The 23,342-nt window shown below is 35.3% G+C and overlaps 2 protein-coding genes across 2 annotated transcripts in view; one reads left to right on the top strand and one right to left on the bottom strand.

Annotated features, from left to right (window-relative positions):
* The window catches only part of LOC129954148 (uncharacterized), an 81,424-nt gene extending 67,436 nt beyond the window's left edge, over window positions 1-13,988 (bottom strand). Inside the window, exon 1 of the mRNA XM_056067866.1 lies at window positions 13,007-13,988. The gene's annotated coding sequence lies outside the window, so the exon portion shown is untranslated. The remainder of the gene's footprint in view (window positions 1-13,006) is intronic.
* A 4,352-nt stretch (window positions 13,989-18,340) lies between these two features.
* On the top strand, window positions 18,341-21,460 carry LOC129941113 (protein I'm not dead yet-like). Its single transcript, XM_056049662.1, has 14 exons — window positions 18,341-18,482; window positions 18,563-18,683; window positions 18,747-18,863; window positions 18,920-19,068; window positions 19,136-19,250; window positions 19,315-19,367; window positions 19,596-19,718; window positions 19,780-19,905; window positions 19,968-20,174; window positions 20,396-20,484; window positions 20,553-20,636; window positions 20,704-20,897; window positions 20,968-21,105; window positions 21,234-21,460. Exons 1-14 carry the CDS (start codon window positions 18,478-18,480, stop codon window positions 21,393-21,395), a joined length of 1,683 nt encoding a protein of 560 aa, XP_055905637.1. The 5' UTR covers window positions 18,341-18,477; the 3' UTR covers window positions 21,396-21,460.
* The last annotated feature ends 1,882 nt before the right edge of the window (window positions 21,461-23,342 follow it).

Here is a 23,342-nt window from a genome sequence, read left to right as displayed (position 1 = left end):
CCTCCACTGCGTCCTGAGAACTATAGAAAAAACCCTCCATGATAAGGAGTATATACTGGCAGCGTATTTAGACATACGAGGGGCCTTCAACAAAGTACAAAACAGTGTAGTTGAAAAAGCTCTCAAGGGTCTAGTAATAGAACAATCTATTATAGGTAAGCTGGATCATGTGTATGTTAGGGAATAGACAGATCAATAGCGAACTCGGAGGCACAGATATCAAAGTATCAACATCCCGATAAATACCCCAAGGAGGTGTACTCTCAGTTCTCTGGATTTTAGTCATGATATCGAAATCCTTACCAAACTCGAATACAGTGGTGTCAAAGCAGTGGCCTACGTTGATTACTTAACTCTACTGACGATAAGAAATTCTTAACTACTATGATATAAGTAAACAACTGAACCAAGCTTTATCCAAAATTTATACATGGACAAAAAAAAAAGAACTGTGGTTTGACGATTAACCCCCTCAAAACAGATATAGTACTCTTTACCAATAAGAGGAAAATACCAGGTTATATTTACGAGTAATAGTAAAGGAGGAACCCTAGTTAAATTATAAAATCAAGCTAAAGAACTAGGAGCAATCCTAGATAAAAAGCTAATCTGGGATCCAAATACATTGGAGAGATCCAAAATAGCTCAGATCGCATTCTACTTATGCAATACAATCTTCAATGATGTCACGGTCTTGCAGCAGATGATAACCCATCTGGAAAGTTACTGCATTAAATGGAGCCTAGAAGTAAATCTATCTAAATCTGAAATAATGGTGTTCATAAATGGTGGAAGGTTATATAGTCAAAGAAATTGGGCATTAAATCGAGAAAGAATTCGAATCGTCTCCAACTATACTTACTAGGAGTTTTACTTTCACCAAAGATGTCACTTTCAAAGCACGTAGAAAAGATAAACACTGCAGCCAAGAACAGCATAAGCTCGACGTGGCAATGCTTTCCAGCAAAAATAAGTATCAACTTTAAAACCAAATAGAAACTATTTCAGGCGGTTTATAGAGCTATTCAAACCAACGGTGCTCAGATCTGGGGCTTTGGAATGTTCGAAGAAGTGGATAAACTTCAACGCTATTTTTTAAAATTGCCTACATTTACTCCAAACTAATCTTTGGCAACGGAAACTGGGGAGGAGGACGGATATTACTATTCTCTTGATCTTTACCTCAGATATACGAGTATATCAAAAACATTATTGGAATACAGTGCAACAGACTACCGAATCAGCTAAAAAAAATACTTTTGTGGGAAAAATTGTTCTGGGTAAAGGATTTGAACAATCTTGGATATTGCTTTGGACTGCGTTGGAATGAGAGATCTACTTCTTAAATTGATTGGATCCAAAAAGGCAATGATCTATTGCGGCTGTTGAAATGAGAGGGTCAACAAGAAAACATAATAACGGCACCAGAGAGCAGTACGCGCATCTACAAACATTTGGATCAGTTATCAATGTCGTAAGTTTTGCATTTTTAACTTCAAAAGAAACTTAAAATCTTATTTGAAAATGTTAATTTCTAGATATTTAGTTGGAAATAAAAAACATTTTGCTATTACAACTTATCTTCAATAGAAACTGGGGACTGCAATCGTCAAGTGGAATGCGTTAAAGAAGCTAAAAATCTATAAACCCTTAGAAGGGAACCGAGAATAGCATGCCTATGAATAACAGGAGCGATGAGGATTTCTCTGCAGGAATGGAAGCAATACTCAATCTTCTACCCCTGAACATTTAGCCCTTTGGATACGAAAACCAGGTTTCTTTTCTGAAACACTCAATCCGTCCAACTTTTTCAGAATCCCCAGCAGTTTCTTTCAAGCCGATGTTGGCAGTAACAAACGCTGCAAAACAGGCATCAATTATGGCGTTATTACTTCTTTAATAATCTCAAAGAACTGGCAGGCATTTCTGGTTAACGCCTATTGGGCTTTATAAAAGCCTTTAAATGGCTTGAACAAGAAAATTCAAAGACATCATAGGTTTTTATATTTTATTTTCAGAGAAGTTTAATACTTTGGGGTTAAACAATGGATCAACATGGATCTAAGTCATCAATCGTCAGCTCATTTACCTTACCTAACGTAACCTTGAAACGAAGGGGAGGCTTAAATAAAGACATAACCAAACTGAAAGTATATTAAGAAGACTTATAAGACAAGCAATTAGCCAGTCAATATTAATAACAGTTTGAGATTAAGAAAAGTGATGATAGGGCTTGTGAGACTAGAATAACTAGACTGAAAAAAACTGAAGAAAACAGCTGAAGAGAACAACGATCAACGAGAATGAGAAGAATTTGAGACTGTTAAAACTTAAGAGATTCACAAGATACTCTCACTCGGACGGTCCTGGGCCTCAACTAACATGCGTCCCATGCCAGCTCGTACATTAGCTAGTTGTCTCCAGTTGATTAGGGTTATCTCCTACCTGCGTGTGCTACCTGATACGTTGTCTTTCTCTACAGGGCCGTCCTTCGAGATTGGATTCAAAGACCTTCCGGACTGTAACCTTAATGTTAATGTTTATTGTACATTTACGTACAGTTCGTAGTTGTATCTTCCCTTCCACTACCTATCTATGCAGGCGAGACAAAAAAAAACCCGAAGAATTTTTCTTTCTAAGCATCCTACGACGTTCTTATCTTCGTTTGACAGGATCCAAGCCTCAGAGCCATAATTGAGAACAGAGAGCTGACTTTACTACTCAATTGTGTTGTAACTTGTAAGTCCAAAGAAACAGCCATTTGCAAGAGTTGTTTTTCGTTTGATTTCAGCGCTGGTGTGGTTGTCTAAATTTATAGCGGTATAAGTGTTATAACTGCCTGTGGTGACGTTTTGCTCAAGACGTCGTCATTCAATGTTCTTTTTTGATGATAGCATATACTTTGGTATTTTAATCATTGTCCACTAAATCCATCTTCTCCGCTTCCGTCACAAGGCCTTGATCTTCCAATTATGTCAACATTACGGTGTATCCGTGTAATTGGAAGATTGTGCCTCAAGTGTTGACGGTTCAGTTTTGCACAATTCTTTTCAGAACAATGTTGAAGAAATAGCAAAACAATGCATCACCTTGTCCAAAATCTTTTAAACATCAAACGCTTCAGTGATATCTTTTCCGAACTTGATAGAGCAGCTTTGAAATCGATAAAGAGATGGTGGGTGGGTATCGATCCTTGGGTTTTTCCAAGATCTGCCGTAATGTTGATATTTGGTCAGTGGGGGACTTTCCTGGCCTGAAACCACACTGATAAGAACCTATCAGTTTGTTGACGAACGGCTTTAGACGTTCACAAAATACGACAGAAAGATTCATACATGCGATTCTCCTTTCTTGTATATTAGGCATACTATGTTGAGATTCCACATGTGGAACATACGGCGAGTTTCTTTTAAACACTTGATTATGAAGTTATGATGTGTATTATAATTAGGAACGCATAAATATATGCGTTCAACGGTTAAAATTATGCGCATAAAGAACCAACTAACACCTCGCATCTTATAGCCAAAGACTTGTTAAGTATACCTATGTGAAAAGTTGTTAACCGGATGTTAATACTTGTAAAGCGAAAAGCATCATAAATTAGTTCTTTTAATTATATGCGTTAAATGTTTTGAATTTACTTGCTTACCAAACAAAAATGTGAAAACTTCTTTATAATTTCCAGTTTTGTATCTTTAGAGAACCAAAACACATCTCTCGTTAAATCTTTTGAGTAAGGAAAAATAAAAAGTATGACTTGGCATAATGCTCAGATAAACGTACACTGAAAAAAAATGATTTCTTTAAATTAAAACAAACTAAATTTATTTAATATTCACGATGTTGACTAAAAACCTCTGCTTATATTATAATTTAAAATGGCTCCCACAACATCTTAAAGCCGATGAAATTTTTGAGATGAATATTTTCAAGACGAAAAACGAGACAAACCAAAACAATAGAAATTGTAATGATGATTATATACCCATGGAAATAAGACATACACCTACTATACGTCTTCTATCAAAAACGAAAAGCATTTAAAAAATGAGGAACTCTTCATTCTTCTCTCTAAAGTCCAACCCTTAGCAACGACAAAATTTCACTTTTCATAAACGAAAAAAAATAAATTCAAATTCCATATGAAAGGAAGTTGTTATAATTTAAAGAAAAAAAATAGTTTACGCATGACACGAGTTCAAGGCATATTATTACACTGGCTGGAGTATTGTAAAAGCTTGAGATTTTATAATTGCCACCCACATCTCAGCGACTTTATATTTGAAATATTTTCATACGATTCTATAATTATCGTGCACCTTGGGGTGTATTTAATGTTTGGTAAGACAAAAAATACTCTTTGTAGTCTTTAGCCTCTGCTAAGAGTTCATGAGGAAATTAATTGTCTAAGAACTGACTGAAATATGCCACCCCCAAAAAATTGCCTTCTTCTTTTTCTTTGACTTTAATAAACTCTATACCTCAAACTATACAAATTTTATGATTTTTTCAAAGTTCTTGAATTAATTAGTGAGATACTGTTCAGACAGAGTTTAAACTTTAAGTTATCCCACTCTATACTAATTTCTTTCGATCTTTCGTTATTTTTTATGGGTAAAATTTAAATAATTAAGAAATTCCAAGACAAAGTGTTTTTTTGCTAGCCATGACATTTTTTACCTAAAATACTCTATAAATGGTTTATGGTATTGTTTTAATTGCTTAGTTTTTATATTTCCTTTAAAAACTAGACCAAAATAAGAAATTAAAAAATGTGAAATGATGACTTTTTTTTAGGAAATTTCATGACTTTGATAATGACGGTTTTTGTGTACCTACCGTACCTTTACCAAATAAATGCTTAAAATATGTACCTTGTTAGAGCCAACAGCAAAATGAAATTTTATATTAATTAATGACCGAATAAAATGACAATCACGATGATAAAATCACAATTTAAGAAACTCCAAACAGAATTCATTTTTTTTTCTTTCAGAACGAAGTATACTTACTTATAGATGTGTTTATATATTTTTATGGGTGAAGAATTTCGTGGTCGTTTTTTATTTAATGATGTTCTTTAAAAAAAGTCAAATAATGTTGTAGGCACTAGGTACCTACGTTAAAAAAAAACAATTGGCTTAAGGGAAAAGTATGTCAATAGCTTGTGTTGGAGCCATGTCAAATGAAAACGAGGGATAAATATGAAATAATTCTCGTAATGATGATAATTGAAATCATAAATCTTGAAACCATAAATATGTTTAAAGTTCTTATCAAGACTTTAAGAAATAACAAATAAATTAAATAGTCTTTAATGATTTCACAAATGTACCATTTTGAAAAAAATCCATGAAAAGTAATGATAACGAGAATTTGTAAATTTTCTGAAAAATAACAGTTGCTCAGGTTTACTAATTGGCCTCTTTCACACAAGACGGTTTCGTCCATACGGTTAAAATCCGTACGGTTTTAATCCGTGAGCCATTGAAAGTAAACTAATAAAATTAACTAAAGCTTTTACACTGGACGGAGACGGGTTTTTTCCGTACTGACGATTTAAAACAGCGGTCTTAACTACTGAAATATACGGCGACTGTGTCGTCGCCTCTCGTGTGAGAGAGGTCATAAGTTTAAATAGAAAATGTAGGGCAAAGTCCTTCGCTTATTTAAAATTGTTAAGACGATCTTACAACGAAACTCACAAATTACAAATTACCTTGAACAGAATAAAATATAAACGGTGATTTTTTAAGAGCTTGAGAACTTTAAAAAAAAAACGCATACAATTTGCAAAATCTTATCAATTCTTTATTTGAAACGTTAGATTGGTCCATGACATTTACTTTTTGAAGATAATTTAATTTAAATGTTGACAGCGGCTGCATCTTAGGTGGTCCATTCGGAAAGTCCAATTTTGGGTAACTTTTTCGAGCATTTCGGCCGGAATAGCCCGAATTTCTTCGGAAATGTTGTCTTCCAAAGCTGGAATAGTTGCTGGCTTATTTGTGTAGACTTAAGACTTGACGTAGCCCCACAAAAAATAGTCTAAAGGCGTCAAATCGCATGATCTTGGTGGCCAACTTACCGGTCCATTCCTTGAGATGAATTGTTCTCCGAAGTTTTCCCTCAAAATGGCTATAGAATCGCGAGCTGTGTGGCATGTAGCGCCATCTTGTTGAAACCACATGTCAACCAAGTTCAGTTCTTCCATTTTTGGCAACAAAAAGTTTGTTAGCATTGAACGATAGCGATCGCCATTCACCGTAACGTTGCGTCCAACAGCATCTTTGAAAAAATACGGTCCAATGATTCCACCAGCGTACAAACCACACCAAACAGTGCATTTTTCGGTATGCATGGGCACTTGGGCAGTTCTTGAACGGCTTCTGGTTGCTCTTCACTCCAAATGCGACAATTTTGCTTATTTACGTAGCCATTCAACCAGAAATGAGCCTCATCGCTGAACAAAATTTGTCGATAAAAAAGCGGATTTTCTGCCAACTTTTCTAGGGCCCATTCACTGAAAATTCGACATTGTGGCAGATCGTTCGGCTTCAGTTCTTACACGAGCTGTATTTTATACGGTTTTACACCAAGATCTTTGCGTAAAATCTTCCATGTGGTCGAATAACACAAACCCAATTGCTGCGAACGGCGACGAATCGACATTTCACGGTCTTCAGCAACACTCTCAGAAACAGACGCAATATTCTCTTCTGTACGCACTGTACGCATTCGTGTGGTTGGTTTAATGTCCAATAAAGTAAACTGAGTGCGAAACTTGGTCACAATCGCATTAATTGTATGCTCACTTGGTCGATTATGTAGACCATAAATCGGACGTAAAGCGCGAAACACATTTCGAACCGAACACTGATTTTAGTAATAAAATTCAATGATTTGCAAGCTTTGCTCGTTAGTAAGTCTATTCATGATGAAATGTCAAAGCATACTGAGCATCTTTCTCTTTGACACCATGTCTGAAATCTCGCGTGATCTGTCAAATACTAATGCATGAAAATCCTAACCTCAAAAAATTAATTAATCAAAGCGACTGAGAAACTTTTATACTGTAAGGACTGAAAGTCATTCTGGTACAATGTACGGATTTTGGGAGGTCGCAGCAAGTAACCGTCTTTAAGTATTAATGTTGACGACCTGGCCACAAACTTTGAAGGTTTACTACTGCCAGATCCTGAGAAGAATTCTCTCAGTTTTGCCCTGCAAAATGTTTCAATCGATGAGCTAGACTCTCCTCTTACCATGGTTGAGATGTTGGCATCTCTAAGCAAAATGATAAATAACATAGCATCGGGTTTGGATGACATTTCTATCGAATTCTTAAAGAATTCAACTCCTGAATTTTCAGAGCGTGTGTTGGTGTTATTAAAGAAAATGTTTACAGAATAGAAATTTCCGAGCTACTTTCGTTTGGCTACAATATTTATAAATAACTAAATAAATTAGGTGGCGCAACAGTCTGTAGAGAACCAGGGCCTAGTGACCTACAACTCCCAAAAATATCTGTGTGCGAGTAATTGCAGGAATGGATTAAATAGTAGTACCCGTGGCATGATGGTTAGTGCGTTGGACTGTCATGCGAGAGGTTTTGGGTTCGATCCCTGTTTGTGCCACCAAAAGTTTTTTTTACGGGTACTGCACCTTGCGAGGAATTGACAAATTCTCCAAGAGTAATTCTTGTCATGAAAAAGTGCTTTCTCAAATTATCCGTTCGGATTCGGCATATAAACTGTAGGTCCCCTCCATTCCGGCTACAATATTTCCTATATTTAAAAATTGTAATCCGAGTTCAGCAGAAAATTATAGAGGCATTTCAGTTCTGAGATCACTAAGAAAACTGTTTGCACAAATGTTGTACGTTAGGCTTGTGAATTGGAATGAATGAAATCATTTGATAAGTCGATATCAGGCTGTTTTCCGGGCTGACCTTTCAACGATTGATCAAATGTTTGCTCTTACGAGCGTTGTCAGGCGTTTTATCGACAAAAAGAAGCCACTTTTTTAGTCGACTTTAAAGCTGATTTTGATACCATCAACAGAAGATCTCTTTTATATAAGCTAGCAGTTATTGGTCTTCGTGGACCCTACATCGAAATTTAAGGTTTTTGAGGCAACCGTGAACAGTTGCTTTTTTTATGGGAATAAAGTGTATGGATACAAATTTCTAGAGGATATGGAAGTTATTGAAAGATACTTTTTCAAAAGAATCTTCCGGCTGCCTCGTAGCACGCCTAATTGCACCATATATGTTGAGTCCGGGCTTCCGCAAATATATGTTAGAAATTTAAAGGCCAACGTAATAGTAATATGCGCAAGCAAATCCTGCTTATATGGATATTCCCCTTTAAGAAACTGACATGCTCTTGCCACAGCACATAATTTAGCAATGAATCTAAATGCAAACAACAAAGAAGAATGGAGAAATACTTTTTACAACTGTATTTCGATGGTTGAATTCCTCATGTACAAAACTTACCGAAAGGTTTAGGAAATAACTTTCTAGAGAAACGTATAGCCGTCTTCATTTAACATTGGGTGATTATAATTATTTCTGCTTCTGATATATGTTTGATATTCAAAATACGGACTGAAACTCTTGACCTCAACTACAGGGCACATAAAACTGACATATATGCAATTTTTTCACTCTGCAACTCAAACCAAAGTGAAGATGTTTACCATTTTTTTAGCAACTTTTCCTTTTTACAAGAAATCCGTAGACTTCATTTTGATAAAAACTTCTTTTCGTCGGAAGAATGTTTACGTGTTTTGACGGGGAGTATGGTTGCAAATTGCTGTTACCCTATGTCTTCCATGCAAATAATTACAGAAATTCTTATTTGAGTCTGCTTTGATGTATCTCCTTAGATAAAAAAAAGAAAAAAAGTCTTGTCTTAGCTTAACTAAAAGCCCCAATATTCCATAACTTAAACCTCTTAGAGTTAGAGTTTTTCCGTTTAAGCTAAACTAAAAGTCCATATTCTTAGAAACCTTTCCACTTCCTCTCCATCTTCGGTTTTTTAGATAAAAAAAACTTAAATATTTTGAACAATTATTTAAAATTATTCTAATTGTTAATTGTTTTCTTTTTTCATAGTAAGACGTGTTCATTTTTAACTATTCTTTTTCTTCTTTAAATTACTTTGTCACTTTAACAAGAAAACATTAAAAAAGTTGATCACATTTTTGTGATATTATTTATATAATGTACTTTATTTTATATTCCATAATTGTATACTCTTTTTTGTCAATGTAAATGTCTTGATAATATTCGGCTAACATTTATTAAGCCCGGTAAAGCATTTTGCATTCATGAAGTGCGGCTAAAGTAAGATTTCCCTTACTAGAATTTTGTGTATGTTATAAATTAGACTCAAGGCGTAAGTTGATTTTTTTATGCTTTCGCATTCTTTATGAAAATAGATGGATAGATAATGAATAGATTGCAAGAAACACAAATTGGTTCATAAGATAGGGTTGCCTTTTATTTATAAAGCTCGGAAACCTCTGCGGATATGTGAATTTCACTAGAGTTTAGGACATTTAAAAATGTTCGCAGATAGATCATTAGGAGCAATAAGACTTCTTGCAACGATGGATAAACCCTTTTGGCAATTATTGATAAGGTTAAAATTATAGAAAAGAAAAAGATGTGTCTAAAAAGAAATTGGTGTTTAGTTAAATATTAAAATTTTAAAAGAATGCATTGAAAATTAAAAAGTTTGCCAAAGTAAGTTTAACAGAAGCCAAAAAAATTAAGAAAAACAAAATACGGCAATGTTAAAATGGGTCCCACTTTCGGGATTTGTTATCAATCAAAAATCTAAATGTTTTTCTAAATCTTTAGGACAGCATAATTTTAAGGGCAGTACTGGATGGCTAAATAAATTTAAAAGATGGTAAGGTAGTAAATTGTCAAACAAAAAATTGTATGCGAGGAAGGGGCTCACGTAATGATGAAATATGTCAAAATCGGTTTGAAAACGCTTTTAAATTTACTGACGTATACAGCTCTGAGAATTTTTTTAACGTGGCTGAAAAGTTTTTTTTTTAATCTTACTTAAGAAACAGTGGCTTTTAAGAACGACAAAAAGAAGAAAAGCAAGGACAGAGACACCTTAATGGTTGGATCAAATATGTCAGGTGATGAAAATTGAAGCCTTAATTGATTGGGACGTACTGTTCTCAATCACTTAAAGTTTCTCTCTGAAATCTTTGCCAGTTGATTATTTAATTTTTAAAAGCTCTTGGATGACCGATGAACTTTTCCAAAAATGGATAAATAAAGAAGATCAGAATTTTGTCAAGGACGAATAGTTTTATTTTTTCTTGACAACTGTCAGGCGCATTCACCAATGATTCAGATTTGAAAGCAATAATGTTAACATTTTTAACGTTAAGTTATTTCATGTGAGAAATTAGATTCATCAGATGACAATGCTGCAATCAAATTTTTTCGAAAAAGCCCATTTGATAATTTCCGAAGTTTTATTGCATCAAGATTTAAATCCTCAGATGATGCATATTTTTATAAAAAAAAAAGAGTCTGTGATGCGACCCACGATCTGTCGATTTGTCTTGCTTAAAAGTTTGTAGGTTTCCGTGTTGGGTTAAAAAAGTTGTTAATTGAATTATTCTTACAAATTACCAACAATATTTTTCATATCAAGAAACAGTTTAGTTGGAAAATCTAGTTTTGTTGAATAGATTTTTAGTCGAAAACAAATTTTTACCAATTTTAGTAGCACACGAAAACAATATTTTCTGTGAAAAAAAAGTTTGAAGACAATATTTTAAATTTTTGAAAAGCTGAGTCGAAAGAAAATGTTTACCAAGTTTTATTAATTTATTGTTCATGTTTTTGTGTTTTTCTAAAAAAACCGTCAATTCGATTTTTCTCTAAATTTTACCACATGCTTAAAACGTTATTTTTTGTTGCACAAAATTGTTTTGGAGATGAAATCATTTTGTATTCATAAAATTTTCGAGATGACAAAATTTTTTCAGTTTTTTATTTATAAAAGAAATTTAATCAAAGTCTCTAGCGTGTTTGGTTCATACGATATTTAGGGTTAACCAAAATGTTCACCTTTTTTTTAAACAGCTATGGTAACAAAAACCGACCACGCAATTTTCTTGAGAGCACTTTCTGCATCTGTATAACACAATTTATTTGAAGTCGATATCTCTTCTGGTTCTTGAGCTATGAACCACGAAAAAACGTAGCGAACTTATGCACGCTTTAGACATCTTTCTAAAAACCTTTTATTTCGACTCTAGGGACCTTGAAACGTCGAGAAATGGCAAAATTTTTAATGTGACAAATCGGACCCATTACAATATGGGAAGTTAAAAAGATCTCAGAATGATGTTTTTTTTATTTTCAGACACTTATTTTTTTAAATCTAGACTATTCCTGAAAGTAGCGATTAGAAAATCTTTTTTTAACGCTCGATTAAAAACTGTTTTACATTTTTGGCGCCATTTTTCAAAAGTCCTAATATTATCTATGTTCACATAAGGATTTTTTACAATAATTACTGACGTTAAATTACTTTATCTCATTTCCATTAAAATTTTAAATAAAAATCAAAGTTTATGACCCAAAAAGGGTTCAATGTTAACACAATCTTAGAAACCTTCCCCAGCACATTTTTTCCAAATGTAATCTACAAATTTTTCTTCATAAAATATAAATATAACAAATAAATTTTGATTGCACACTAAAATATTAAGTAATTTTTCATGCAAATTCTAAAAGTCTTAATTGCATTTGCAAATCGAGCCTATTTAAAAAAAATGTATTCCTGAACTCGTTTAGTTATTGATTAAATAACCAACTTGCCTATGTCTGAAACTGAACTTGCACATGTCGCTAGTTTAACTTCTTTTTGTATAAGAAGCAATTTTATATTTTTTTTTATTTATTTATGCATAAAACGAGTTTGTTGTTTTTGTTTTTTCTATTTTCTCTCCTCAACAACTTCAGCCTAAAGTTATTGTAGATATAAACTTGCAACAAACTATCAGCATCGAAAATAAAAATACATGCAGCATGAAAATGACATCCCAAAACAACAACTTGTACCTTAGCTGATACTAACTATGTATGCAACTATTCTGTCCCACCAGCTTCTTCTCCGGTTTTCCAAAAACCTAAACAACCTGGTTGATTCCTATACACTTTGCTACACCATAACCAAACCACGACCACTCACCACAACAAGCATTGGAAAGGAATATTTTAAAATTCGACGACAACTTTTTGGAATGTATTTTGATAATTGGTTTCGAAGTGCAATCAAAACGACAACATGCTTCGCCAAATTGTCTAATTTTGTCACACAAGCCAATTTAGTGCGGATGCGGAGGAAGCCGTGCAACTATTCATAGAAGCAAGAACCAGAAACGACCTCAAGCCAACCAAACTAAACAGAGAGGAACACACAAGCGTTTTTATGAAAAAGTATCTAAGTAATGCTAGATTCTAACATCACATCTCCACGCCATTGCAACAAACTTGCCTGGTCTCCTCGCCACGGTACTGACTATTCCAAATGGAGCCCATAATACTAGTCTACGACTAGATACTACAACGGGTTCCAAGTTCCAAGCCCCCAAGCTTCGCAATTCTTCCATGATTACGCGCTCAAGTACTAAAATTTTTAAATTTATATTTTTAGATGGTGGCTAGGATTATCATTTGCGTTGCGTCTGACAAGTTTATTACTCATTCAATGCAATGCCAATGGTCGGTCCTCTCCTTCTCGGTGCACGGGAAGTCAATATAATAGTGAATCGAAAATAAAGGTGTGTGGGGGGGGAAGTGGGCACAAGTGAGCTTGCCCCGGCACATCCACCCCACCTCAATATCTGAATATTTTGCCACAAAACTTTCACGAGTGTATTCGCTCTTCACCAACACACTATACCGATGACACATTCACACACAACGCACACACTCACAAAATAAACACACCTGAAGACTTGAACGTCAATTGAAGTTAACCTGTTTGCGCGATGCCGGCTGGAACTGCTTCACAATGCGCCCGTCTTCGTGCTTCCACAAGCCACAAGCCAAAGCCGCCTGCTGCTGATCAGTGAGCGACAAAAATGTCCTTCTTCCTCTTGTCTTGCCAAACGATGAAAAAAAAAAAAACAAAAAAAGATAAAATACTTGTGGGGCTTAAAGTCCAAATATTACGCGCGCTCAAGTCGTTGGAATGTTGACAGAACTTAAACACACAGGACCGCAAGCCGATGCGAGATGCTAGATGCGACCAACAACCAACCACCGATAACGACAGACGACGACGATATCGACGACAACGACGACGCGACCGACGTGTTTTCTTGTGGAGCTAAAGGTGATAAAGGGGCTTAAGGGGGCAGATTCTTAATTTGCAAACGTATTTGAAGTCCAATCACCAACTTAGATACAACGGAGCTGAGCAGGCTGGAGAAACGATCGTATCCACATGCCACAGGTAGAAAATACCGTTGCACTAGTATTTGTGTGTAGAGATTTGGTGTTAATTCTCTCCTTTTTTGTTTAATTTTTATTATTTTCTCCACTCTACTGCTTCCTATGCCTTGACTTCGTCAGAAACCGCGGAATTGCAAATAAATAAATTCAACAAAAAAAAAACAACAAAAGCAGATTCACGACTTGAACATCGACACGGTTCAGCCAATCGTAACGAACATTATTCTATATTTTATTTTGTTATTTCTCAGAAATGCATATAAATATTTTCTCCACTTTTTTTAATTTCAAAATTTTATTTATTTTTAAATAAATTAGAATATTTATTTTCAAAAATAAACATTTTTTTGTTGTGGTTGTTGTTGTTTATATATCACTGGGATTTTGCGTTTTGAACGTGGCGCAAAATTTATTTTTTGACAAGACAAAAACCAAACGACGACGCAACGGCACACATCTCCTCGGTGTAAGCCAGAACTCTAACTGGAAATACGAAAAATCCAAACGCACATTTGATGTGGAGCCGTTTGCTGGCATGGAGATGGGGTTTGGTTAGGTAGAGATAGAGATAGAGAAGACCGAAACAACAAAGAGCGGTGCGGTGGTGAATGTGGCAGTTAAGACAACAAGTCCACAGCCAACATGAGGCAGAATGGCTGATGGGCTGGCACACCTTGTCGTTGTTGTTCTGTGACGTTGTCTTGAACATGTTTTTGGTTATGAATGAGGTGGGAGGGGGGGGGGGGGTCATTGTTTTAAATGTGAGAAAGCTTTGGCAAAAAGACTACAACTTTAGAAGTCAAACACATACATGTTGCATCGAACAGTTTGATGTTGGATAAAAGTGTTGCTGTGGAGACTTTTATCATAGATACATGAAATGCGGCCCTACTTTTACTGTTAAATTCCTTTTAAAAAAATTCAAGTAAATACTTGGAAAGCAGTAAATACTTAAAATTGTATCCATTAAAACTTTTTCTTTCTAGAGGAGGGTCATTTATTTCTTGATTTAAGGTATGCAACGCTAACATTTGACACCTTTAAAGCTTAGCTGTCATTTGAAGTGTCAAAATACTAGGTTTGTCATTTTCTATGACTGGTGAGTGTTTTAAGGTTTATTAAAGCAAGCCCTTGTGAGAGCCACTTCCTATGTTCATATGAGCATGGAAGAAAAGGAAGGCAGAAACGCATAAATCTTCTCTGAATTACTAAAAATCTTGTTATATGGATGGAGTAGTAAGATAAACTTAACGAAACTAAACAACTATATTCAAGCATAGGTCTTATAAATGAAACAAAGAGACGCTTCAAAACGTAAAGGTTTTAATTTAAATGCTCATTAAAAGTTCAATTGGTATCAAGAGTAACCAATAAATCAGAAATCACAGGGGCCTTCCTTAAGTTGCATATATCAAACGTGTGATAAAAATTAAAGGGAACTTTTTTGCGTGTAAAACTCATGGTTTTACACCTGTCTGCATTTAAAACGCGATGATTTTTATATCACCAAAAATCCCTAAATATTAACATAATATTCTGGCAAAAGTAAACAGACAGAAGTTGATTTTATTTTTTTTTTTTTTTCAAAAGCTTAATGTCATCAGCAAAATCACCATCTATAAGACACTCATCATCCCGGTTCTCATTTATGGCGCTGAGGCCTGGACCCTGTCAAAGAAAGATGAGAGCGTCTTAGGATGCTTCGAGAGAAAAATTCTTCGGGTGATTTTTGGTCCCGTACGCATAGATGGAGAATGGAGGAGAAGATATAACGACGAACTGTACGGGCTGTACAGCGACACTGACCTAGTTAGAAGAATTAAAGTCCAACGGCTTAGATGGCTAGGTCATGTAGAGCTGATGGAAATCAACACTCCAGCCCGGAAGGTCTTCGAATCCAATCCCGAGGGACGGCGCAGTAGAGGAAGACCGCGACTCAGGTGGCGCACCCAGGTGGGAGAGGACCTCAACCAACTTGGCGTGCGAAACTGGAGACAGCTAGCTAGGGACCGAGCTGGCTGGAGACGCTTATTGGTTGAGGCCCAGGTCCGCCCCGGACTGTAGCGCCACCTTAAGTAAGTAAGTAAGTAATGTCATCAGCATAAATAAGGATGGAAGAATTTTGTTTGGTCGAAACCAAGTCATTTATAAATAAAATCGGACCTAAATGGATTCCCTGAGAGACGTCAGAATTTACAACAAATTGATCCGAATACTCAATACGAAATAGAGCACAGTAAATTCTATTTTTTCAATATAAGATCCAATTTAAGAAGTTGTTGTTAAAAGCTTGATGGTTTTTTAATTCAACAATCAAGCGGTTATGATTAAAAATACCTACTCCTGATCCTGGCCAGCAAACTTCAACACTTGTAAACTTTTCTTCCGCATTGCATGAAGCTTGAACATTAATGGAGTAGTATCCCTTACGGTTAATGTACTCCTCATAATAGGTCAAAGGTTTCCTTATTCGGACATGAGTGCAATCTAAAGCACCAATTGCATAAGGAAACTCGTACTTCCACAGTATGTGGGAATATAATCCAATTCTTGGCCTGGCTTGCAATTTCTGCAGAAACTTGCTGCACCACTCTAGAGACCGTAGATTGATGAACTCCAACGTCTTCACCAACTCCAATTTGGAACCCCGGGTCTCCTGTGTATCGCAGAAATGTTCTTATTTTTTCTTCATTTGTGAGAGCACCACCACGCGTTTCTGAGGTCGGGCCCAAAAATTCCTCCGTTAACAATCGCAAACCTTCTTCACTAAACCGGCACAAACGACGAAAATCATCACCTTTTGGACACCTTCTTTCCTTATAATTTCTTTGTCCGACATAATTAATTATAAATTCAGCCATCCTTACGGTTTTATGTGAACTGAGTCCGAGAAATACAATGCTTAACAATTTGTGAGATCGATCTCATGTAACCAAGTGTTTACTCAGCTTTTTGCATATGAAAACGAGCACAATCTCATGGCGAGCTTTCGTTTTGAGATCGATCTCATCCCTCTGAGATTGAACTCACCAAGTGAGATCTAACTCGGTCAGTAATTATTTTTTTGCATAATACCTTAAGAAAGTTCTCAAAAAAGTGAGTAAAGAGTTTGATCTCATCTTTTTGCATACGACCCCTTGTGCCTGGTAATGCATTCTACATTCGTGTAAATCGTGCGTAGTACCCGTAGCGTGATGGTTAGTGCTGATGGTTAGTTGAGCTTCAGCTCATCTTCAATTCGATAAAAAAACAAAAGGTCAGCATGTGTCGATGGTATATCCAACGTTGTACTAGAACATTTACCGATGGAGGCAATTGACATTTACACCACACTCTTCAATAATGCACTGAATAATGAATATTATAAAGTGCATTGGAAGACCGCTGTTGTTCATCCTCTCCCGAAAAAGGGAGAGGACAACTCCAACCCGTCAAATCTTCGGTCGATAAGTCTTCTTCCGAAAATATCATCAATAGGGTGGGATGGGGACAACAAAATAATTCCGGATAAACAGTTCGGGCTCAAGGCGGGTCATGACACAATTCATACTGCGTCTAAACTCTTTCTGATATCAAATGGAATAAATCAAAACAACAATGCACAGATGTGGTCTTTACCTAAAGCTGTGCAGGTTTGCCATAAGCAAGCCATTGTTGTATATACTTTATGATATGCTTAACGGTAGAAAGTTTGTTGTCAAAAGTGGCAATGTAACTTCTAGCACAACATTCTTAATTAAAAAGGGTCTTCAACAAGGAGCGGTGAATTCGCCGATTCTCTTCAGCATTTACACCAGCGTTCGGACGATCTAATTGCGTACAGAACGGCCCGAAAGGTTGGGGTTATTAGAATTCTCTTGCAGGGTGATTTTGACAAGATTCAGCGATATTGCGACGACTGGAAACTGAAAATAAATGTCCATAAGTCGGAGAAAATTCTGTTTCGGACTACGTTGGCTAGGACCACGAGGGATACCTGCAAGAACTGGTGCAAGATGATCATCGTTGATCTTCACGGGCAGCCATTGGCGAGCAAAAGTGTAGTGAAGTACCTGGTTAGATAAGTATTTATATTTTGACAGACATATAAATGCTGCTCAGACCAGGGCCAGAGGAACCTTCGCTCTGACGAAACGGCTGTTTTACAGCAGTCTGCATGGCCCTCATACGACCGATGATCGTTTATGGTGTCCTGTGTGTTTCAACGGTGCCCCTTTTCAGATGGAGAAGTTTCGGGAGTCAGAGTAATAAAACTCGTTCGAGGTCAGATTGCAAGAGCTATGTATGTCTTCGACCAATAATTTAATTTTTGGGGCGTTCTATCCGAACAACGAGTATTTTGAGAGTGCACGCTTGAGCGGCCTTTTTCCACCAGAGGCATTCCTCTTTTTAGATAGATGCGGTCTGATACAGGAAAGATTGGCAGTTCCGCTAATCTACCTCGTCAGACGACAAACCGTGCATAGGCGACTCCTGTACAATCGGGACGTCATGGCACAAGGCGGAGTAGAGCTCTTTCGGTTCAATAGGGCTGTGTCCTAACGGGACTGAACTGATAGGGTGAAGCAGGAGAACCAGTTTTGGTGGCTTCAATCGGCACTTAATAGTATGAAGTCGGAATGGGGTCTTAGGCCTTGGCCGGCTTACATACTTTTTTTTATAGTTTTAGGGTTTAGTTTTAAGTAGAATAGGCATGAAATGTGTGCTACCTATGAGACAATGCAGTATTTTTGGTCAGGCAAACATTTTTTCGTCGAATATGACCGTTAGTCTATTAAGTTTTACTTTTAAAAAATGGATGATTCTGTATTAGTATTTACATTTTCATTTTACTACTTGTAGATTTGAACACAGTTTCGTGATATTTACTGAAGTTATTTTTTCTTTGAAAATAATTTCATTCTGTCATCAGGTATTGTTTATTATTATTTAAACATTAAAAACGGAAATAAAATATCGCTAACATGAGGTAAGTTACATAAATCAATAAGCTACATAATCTACTATATTTATAAATTTGTTTCCTTTATTCGTTTAACCTTTAAATAGTTCTGAAGACCATACTTCTACAAAAGGATGTTTTAACATTTTTAGTTATCATTATGAGGGGCTATTGATAATAGGACCACCAATATTATTTTCGCCCGTTATGCTTATGAGCGACGAAGTTGTTAGTAGTAATTTTTGTAAAGTATATTTTAGGAATTTAATATTTGGTCTTCTAATGTTCAAGGCAAATCGTTGCATGTACCTTTTGATGGTCATGGCTGTCTATTGGATTTTTGAAGTAATTCCTCTTGGAGTAACATCTATGCTTCCAATAGTTGCATTTCCTTTGATGGACATTATGGTAAGTTTATGCCTTAATCATCTCATTCAACATTTCTGAGTCATTCTTAATTTAAGCCAACCGGAGATGCATGTCGACTTTACTTTAGAGACACACTGGTTATGTTTGTTACCAGTATTATGGTTGCTACTGCTATAGAATATTCAAAACTTCATATACGTTTGGCTCTTAGGGTCCTACAAATTGTTGGTTGTAGTCCTAGAAGGTATTTCTAAAATGTTTGATTATGGACTTTTGACCTTGAAGATTATTAAAACTAATTGTTTTTAAAGACTTCATTTTGGCTTATGTGCTGTAACTACGTTCTTGTCAGTTTGGATAGCTAACTCAGCTTGTACCGCTATGATGTGTCCAATTATTTATGCTGTTTTGGATGAATTGGCATCAGTAATTCTATTAAAAATAGTTCAAAGAAGCTATAATTCAATTTGTTTCATTTATTTTTTTCTAGCAAGGATTGATTAAACAATATGATGAGGCCGATGCAGATCTTCCCAAAGCAGAGTAAGCAAAAGTTTTTGAAATTTAAGTTTTTCAAAAGATTACATTTTTCATGTCTATACGCTTTCATTTATGATGTACACCTATTTAAATTTGAAGTATTTAAATTTTGTCAACAGTCAGGATCTTTCTCAGTTATGAAAGTTCTTACTTATTGGCTTGTTAAGTGTTACACATTAATATTTACCAACTATCAATTGATACTTAAAATTCAGTATTTCTGTTTTTTAGGAGACGACCGTCAAAGATTGGGAATTGTTTTTATTTAAGTGTTTCTTATGCATCTTCAATTGGAGGCATTGGATCACTCATTGGAACTCCTACAAATCTAGCTTTTAAAGGAATCTATGATAGGTGATTTTTCAACAAAGTATTCTTAACCCAAACTTAACGCTTTATTATTTGACTTTTTTAGTCGATTTCCAAATGCGACAGAAAAATTGGACTTCGGGATTTATCTAGTTTACGCATTTCCCTTTGTGATTGTGGGTTCTTTGTTAATGTATTTGGTCTTAGAAATGGCATTTATGGGGATGTTTAGGTTAGATGGCTTGAAAAGATTTTATTACAACATGTTTTTTTATCAAAATTTGTTCATGATAGACCAAATAGCCAAGCAGCTAAAGAAATTGAAGTCGGTAAGGAAGGTGCAGAAATCGGTAGGAAAGTAATTGATGGAAAATATGATGAACTTGGACCAATTACAATACACGAAATTAGTATTGCAATTTTATTTGTGTTACTTATTATGCTATACATTGGACGAAAACCTGGATTTATGGAAGGATGGGGGAGTCTTTTTGAAAATCCGTAAGTAGCTTTTTTTTAAGCGGTTTTAGCTTTTTAAATTTTGATTATATACGATAACTTTATTTATTTATGTATAATAATTTTGCACTCATTTGTAGACAAATTTGAACGGCATTTTTTTAGGAATTAAGCGCAAATATTTTACTCACACTGATGATATAATTCAGATTGTTAAGTGAAATTTTAGAAGATTTCGGCTAATATTAATTTTCTCTTTCTAGTTCAATTAAAAATTCAGCTCCAACTGTTATGATCTTAATGATTATTTTTTCTTTCCCTGCAAATTATAAATTTCTTAAATTTTGGAAAGGTAATAACTTTTTATTATATATGTGAATAGCTTAGTAAAGTTTTCTGAGGAAAAAAAATATATTACAGAGGAATCACTTGAAAAAACTCCAGCTCTGTTAACATGGCAATTTATTGTACCCAAAGTACCATGGGGATTGATTTTTCTTGTTGGTAAGTCAATGTCATTCTTAAATGTTAAAGTTTTATTAAATTTAATATAAACATTTGATAAGAAAAGGTGGTGGTGCAACACTGGCAGAAGGAAGTAAAGTCTCTGGAATGGCAACTAAATTAGGAACATCTCTTTCTGTATTGGATTTTCTTCCGCCATCAATTTTACTTTTGGTAGTAGTAACAGCAGCAGTTTTGATAACAAACTTTAGTGCAAATGTTGCAATTGCAAATATAACTGTTCCCGTTTTGGCTGAAATGGTAAAATATTGTATAGTATTCTTATTCTTATCATAAAAATATTAAAATTTTGTTTTATACTACTTATTAGGCAGTTGCAATGAAAATTCATCCATTGTATTTAATTTTTCCGGTTGGAATGGCTTGCAGTATGGCATTTATGTTACCCGTTGGTACACCGCCTAATGCTCTAGTACAAGGATATGCAAACATCGAAACAAAAAATATGGTAAGACGATATGTGTATATATGTATGTATAGGTATACATATATACAAACATTGATGTGAGCCATAATAGCTCACCTTAAATATTTTTGTATAAAATTTATAAAATTTTTATTTAATGTTTGTGTTAGGCAATTGGTGGGCTATACGCATCAATAACAACTATTTTAACAATATGGGCTCTGGCACAAACCTGGGGTGTTTTCGTCTACCCAAATACTAAGAAATATCCTGATTGGGCAGATATTGAAACTAACGCAACACGATCCTTGGATATCTGGGATGAAGTTTAAATCACTTTTTGCATATTAATTTGTCATTTCTTTCAAAATATATGATCTTGTTTGTTGTGTCAATATTTTTTTGTATTATAATTTATTAACCTAAAACCCTCTTCTAAATTATGTAGAGTTGTAAATAAGAGAAAAAGAATATAATAACCCACCTATAAGATATAACCAAAACAATGATATACCAAAACATCAGAAAACTTGCCTTGATTACAAAAATGTATGCCCAAGACGTTTTGGTTGCCACGATATCTGAAAATTTTACACATTAAAAAATGTTTTGAAGACTTGAAGAAATTGACCACAGGAATAGAAAATGTTAGTAATCCTTTTTCGGATACAACACGTCGCGTCAGCAGAATGATAGACTTTTAAACATCTGCCCTTGTAAATGTGCATCCCACCGAAAATGTTTGACTCATATTGAAGATGTTGAGAGAAAAAAAAAACGCGACATATTTTTAAATGAAATCAAAGTTGATGCCAAGAGATTTGAAAATAAAGTCACAGAAAGTGAAGACATGACTTTGAAATTTTCATCTGATGAATCGATGATGAATGATTTTTTCTATAAAATAAAAGGTTTGAATTGTATTCAATTTGTTGATGTAATGAGGTTTTTGTATTGTTAAAGATGAATCCTTTAAGATCGCACATACTAATCAGGAGAAGTGTTCTGATATAGGAAAAAAGTCAGGTTTTAAGTTAAAAATCGTAATTGAAAAAGTTTAAAATGCGTCTAGCAATCAGAAAGCTAAAAGTAAAACGTCTAGCACACACTTTTTGTATGTATCACTTAGGTTAGGTAAGGTTGAGAATCCAAACACTTAGGCCAAAAGAAAACCATTTTGAGCTTATTATAAAGCGAAGAAGATATTTGATATCCTTTTTAGCTAAGTCACTGGTATTATCAAAAGAGTAGTCTCTCAGATGAAGTTTGCGTCTTAGTGAAAGAGCAGGGCAAGTGCAGAGAAGGTGAGAGATTGTTTTCTCTTCTTCTTCGTTCATACAGCTCCTGCAGAAGTCATTTGAGGCTACACCAAGTCGTATTGCGTGTCTGCCTATAAGACAGTGTCCCGTAAGGACACCTATTAGGGAGCTAATATAAAGTGTGCTTTGTAATAAAAAGTCTTTAGAGCGCTTTAGGTCCAGTGAAGGCCATATGAGTTACGTATGTGGCTGCGCACATTGGTAAATTGTGCTACCTATAGAAGCTGTTTCTTTTAGCATGAGTTTACATGTAGCTATCGGTATACCTATCTCCTCCCTTTCAGGTGAAATAGGCATGACGGTTTCGTTTTGGCGAGTTCATCGGCTCTACAATTTTCCGTGATGTCTCTGTGGCCCGGCACCCAACATAGGTGAATGTTAAATTTCTGCGCCATCTCCAGAAGAGACGATCGACAATCGAGGGCCGTTTGATATTTGGTTGAGACACCATCAAGAGATTTAATAGCAGGCTGACTGTCAGAAAAGATTTTGATATCACGTTGTCTTTTAGCCAGGAGAGAATCTCTTTGATCGCTAAAATGATTAGGGAGGCGGCATGAGATGCTTAGATTAAGCTTTTCTGAGTACACACCACTACCAACTGCCACTGCTGAGTTTGTCGTAGTATGTGACTTTTTCCAGTGCAGTTTACCATACTGCAACTTCGTACATAAACATTGGTCGGATGACCGATGTGTATAGACAGTAGGTTATGCGAGGTTGAAAACCCCATTTGCTTCCTTTGGCTTGCAAAGGAAAAGAGCTGCTGTAGCTTTTTTAACACTTTACTGAATGATAGATTTCCAACTTAATTTTTTTACCAATATCAGACCAAGATATTAGGCGTCATTGGTAAAAATTAGTGGTACACCTTTTATTAAAGGAGGTACAATTACTGGGATCTTGTATTTCCGTGTGAAAAGGACGAGGTCTGTTTTTTGAGGATTAATACTAAGTCTG

This window comes from Eupeodes corollae, chromosome 1, assembly GCF_945859685.1.
Source record: "Eupeodes corollae chromosome 1, idEupCoro1.1, whole genome shotgun sequence".
Classification (NCBI taxonomy): domain Eukaryota; kingdom Metazoa; phylum Arthropoda; class Insecta; order Diptera; family Syrphidae; genus Eupeodes; species Eupeodes corollae.
Note: the sequence above shows the minus strand (reverse complement) of the source record. Positions and strands in the feature narration are given on the sequence as shown.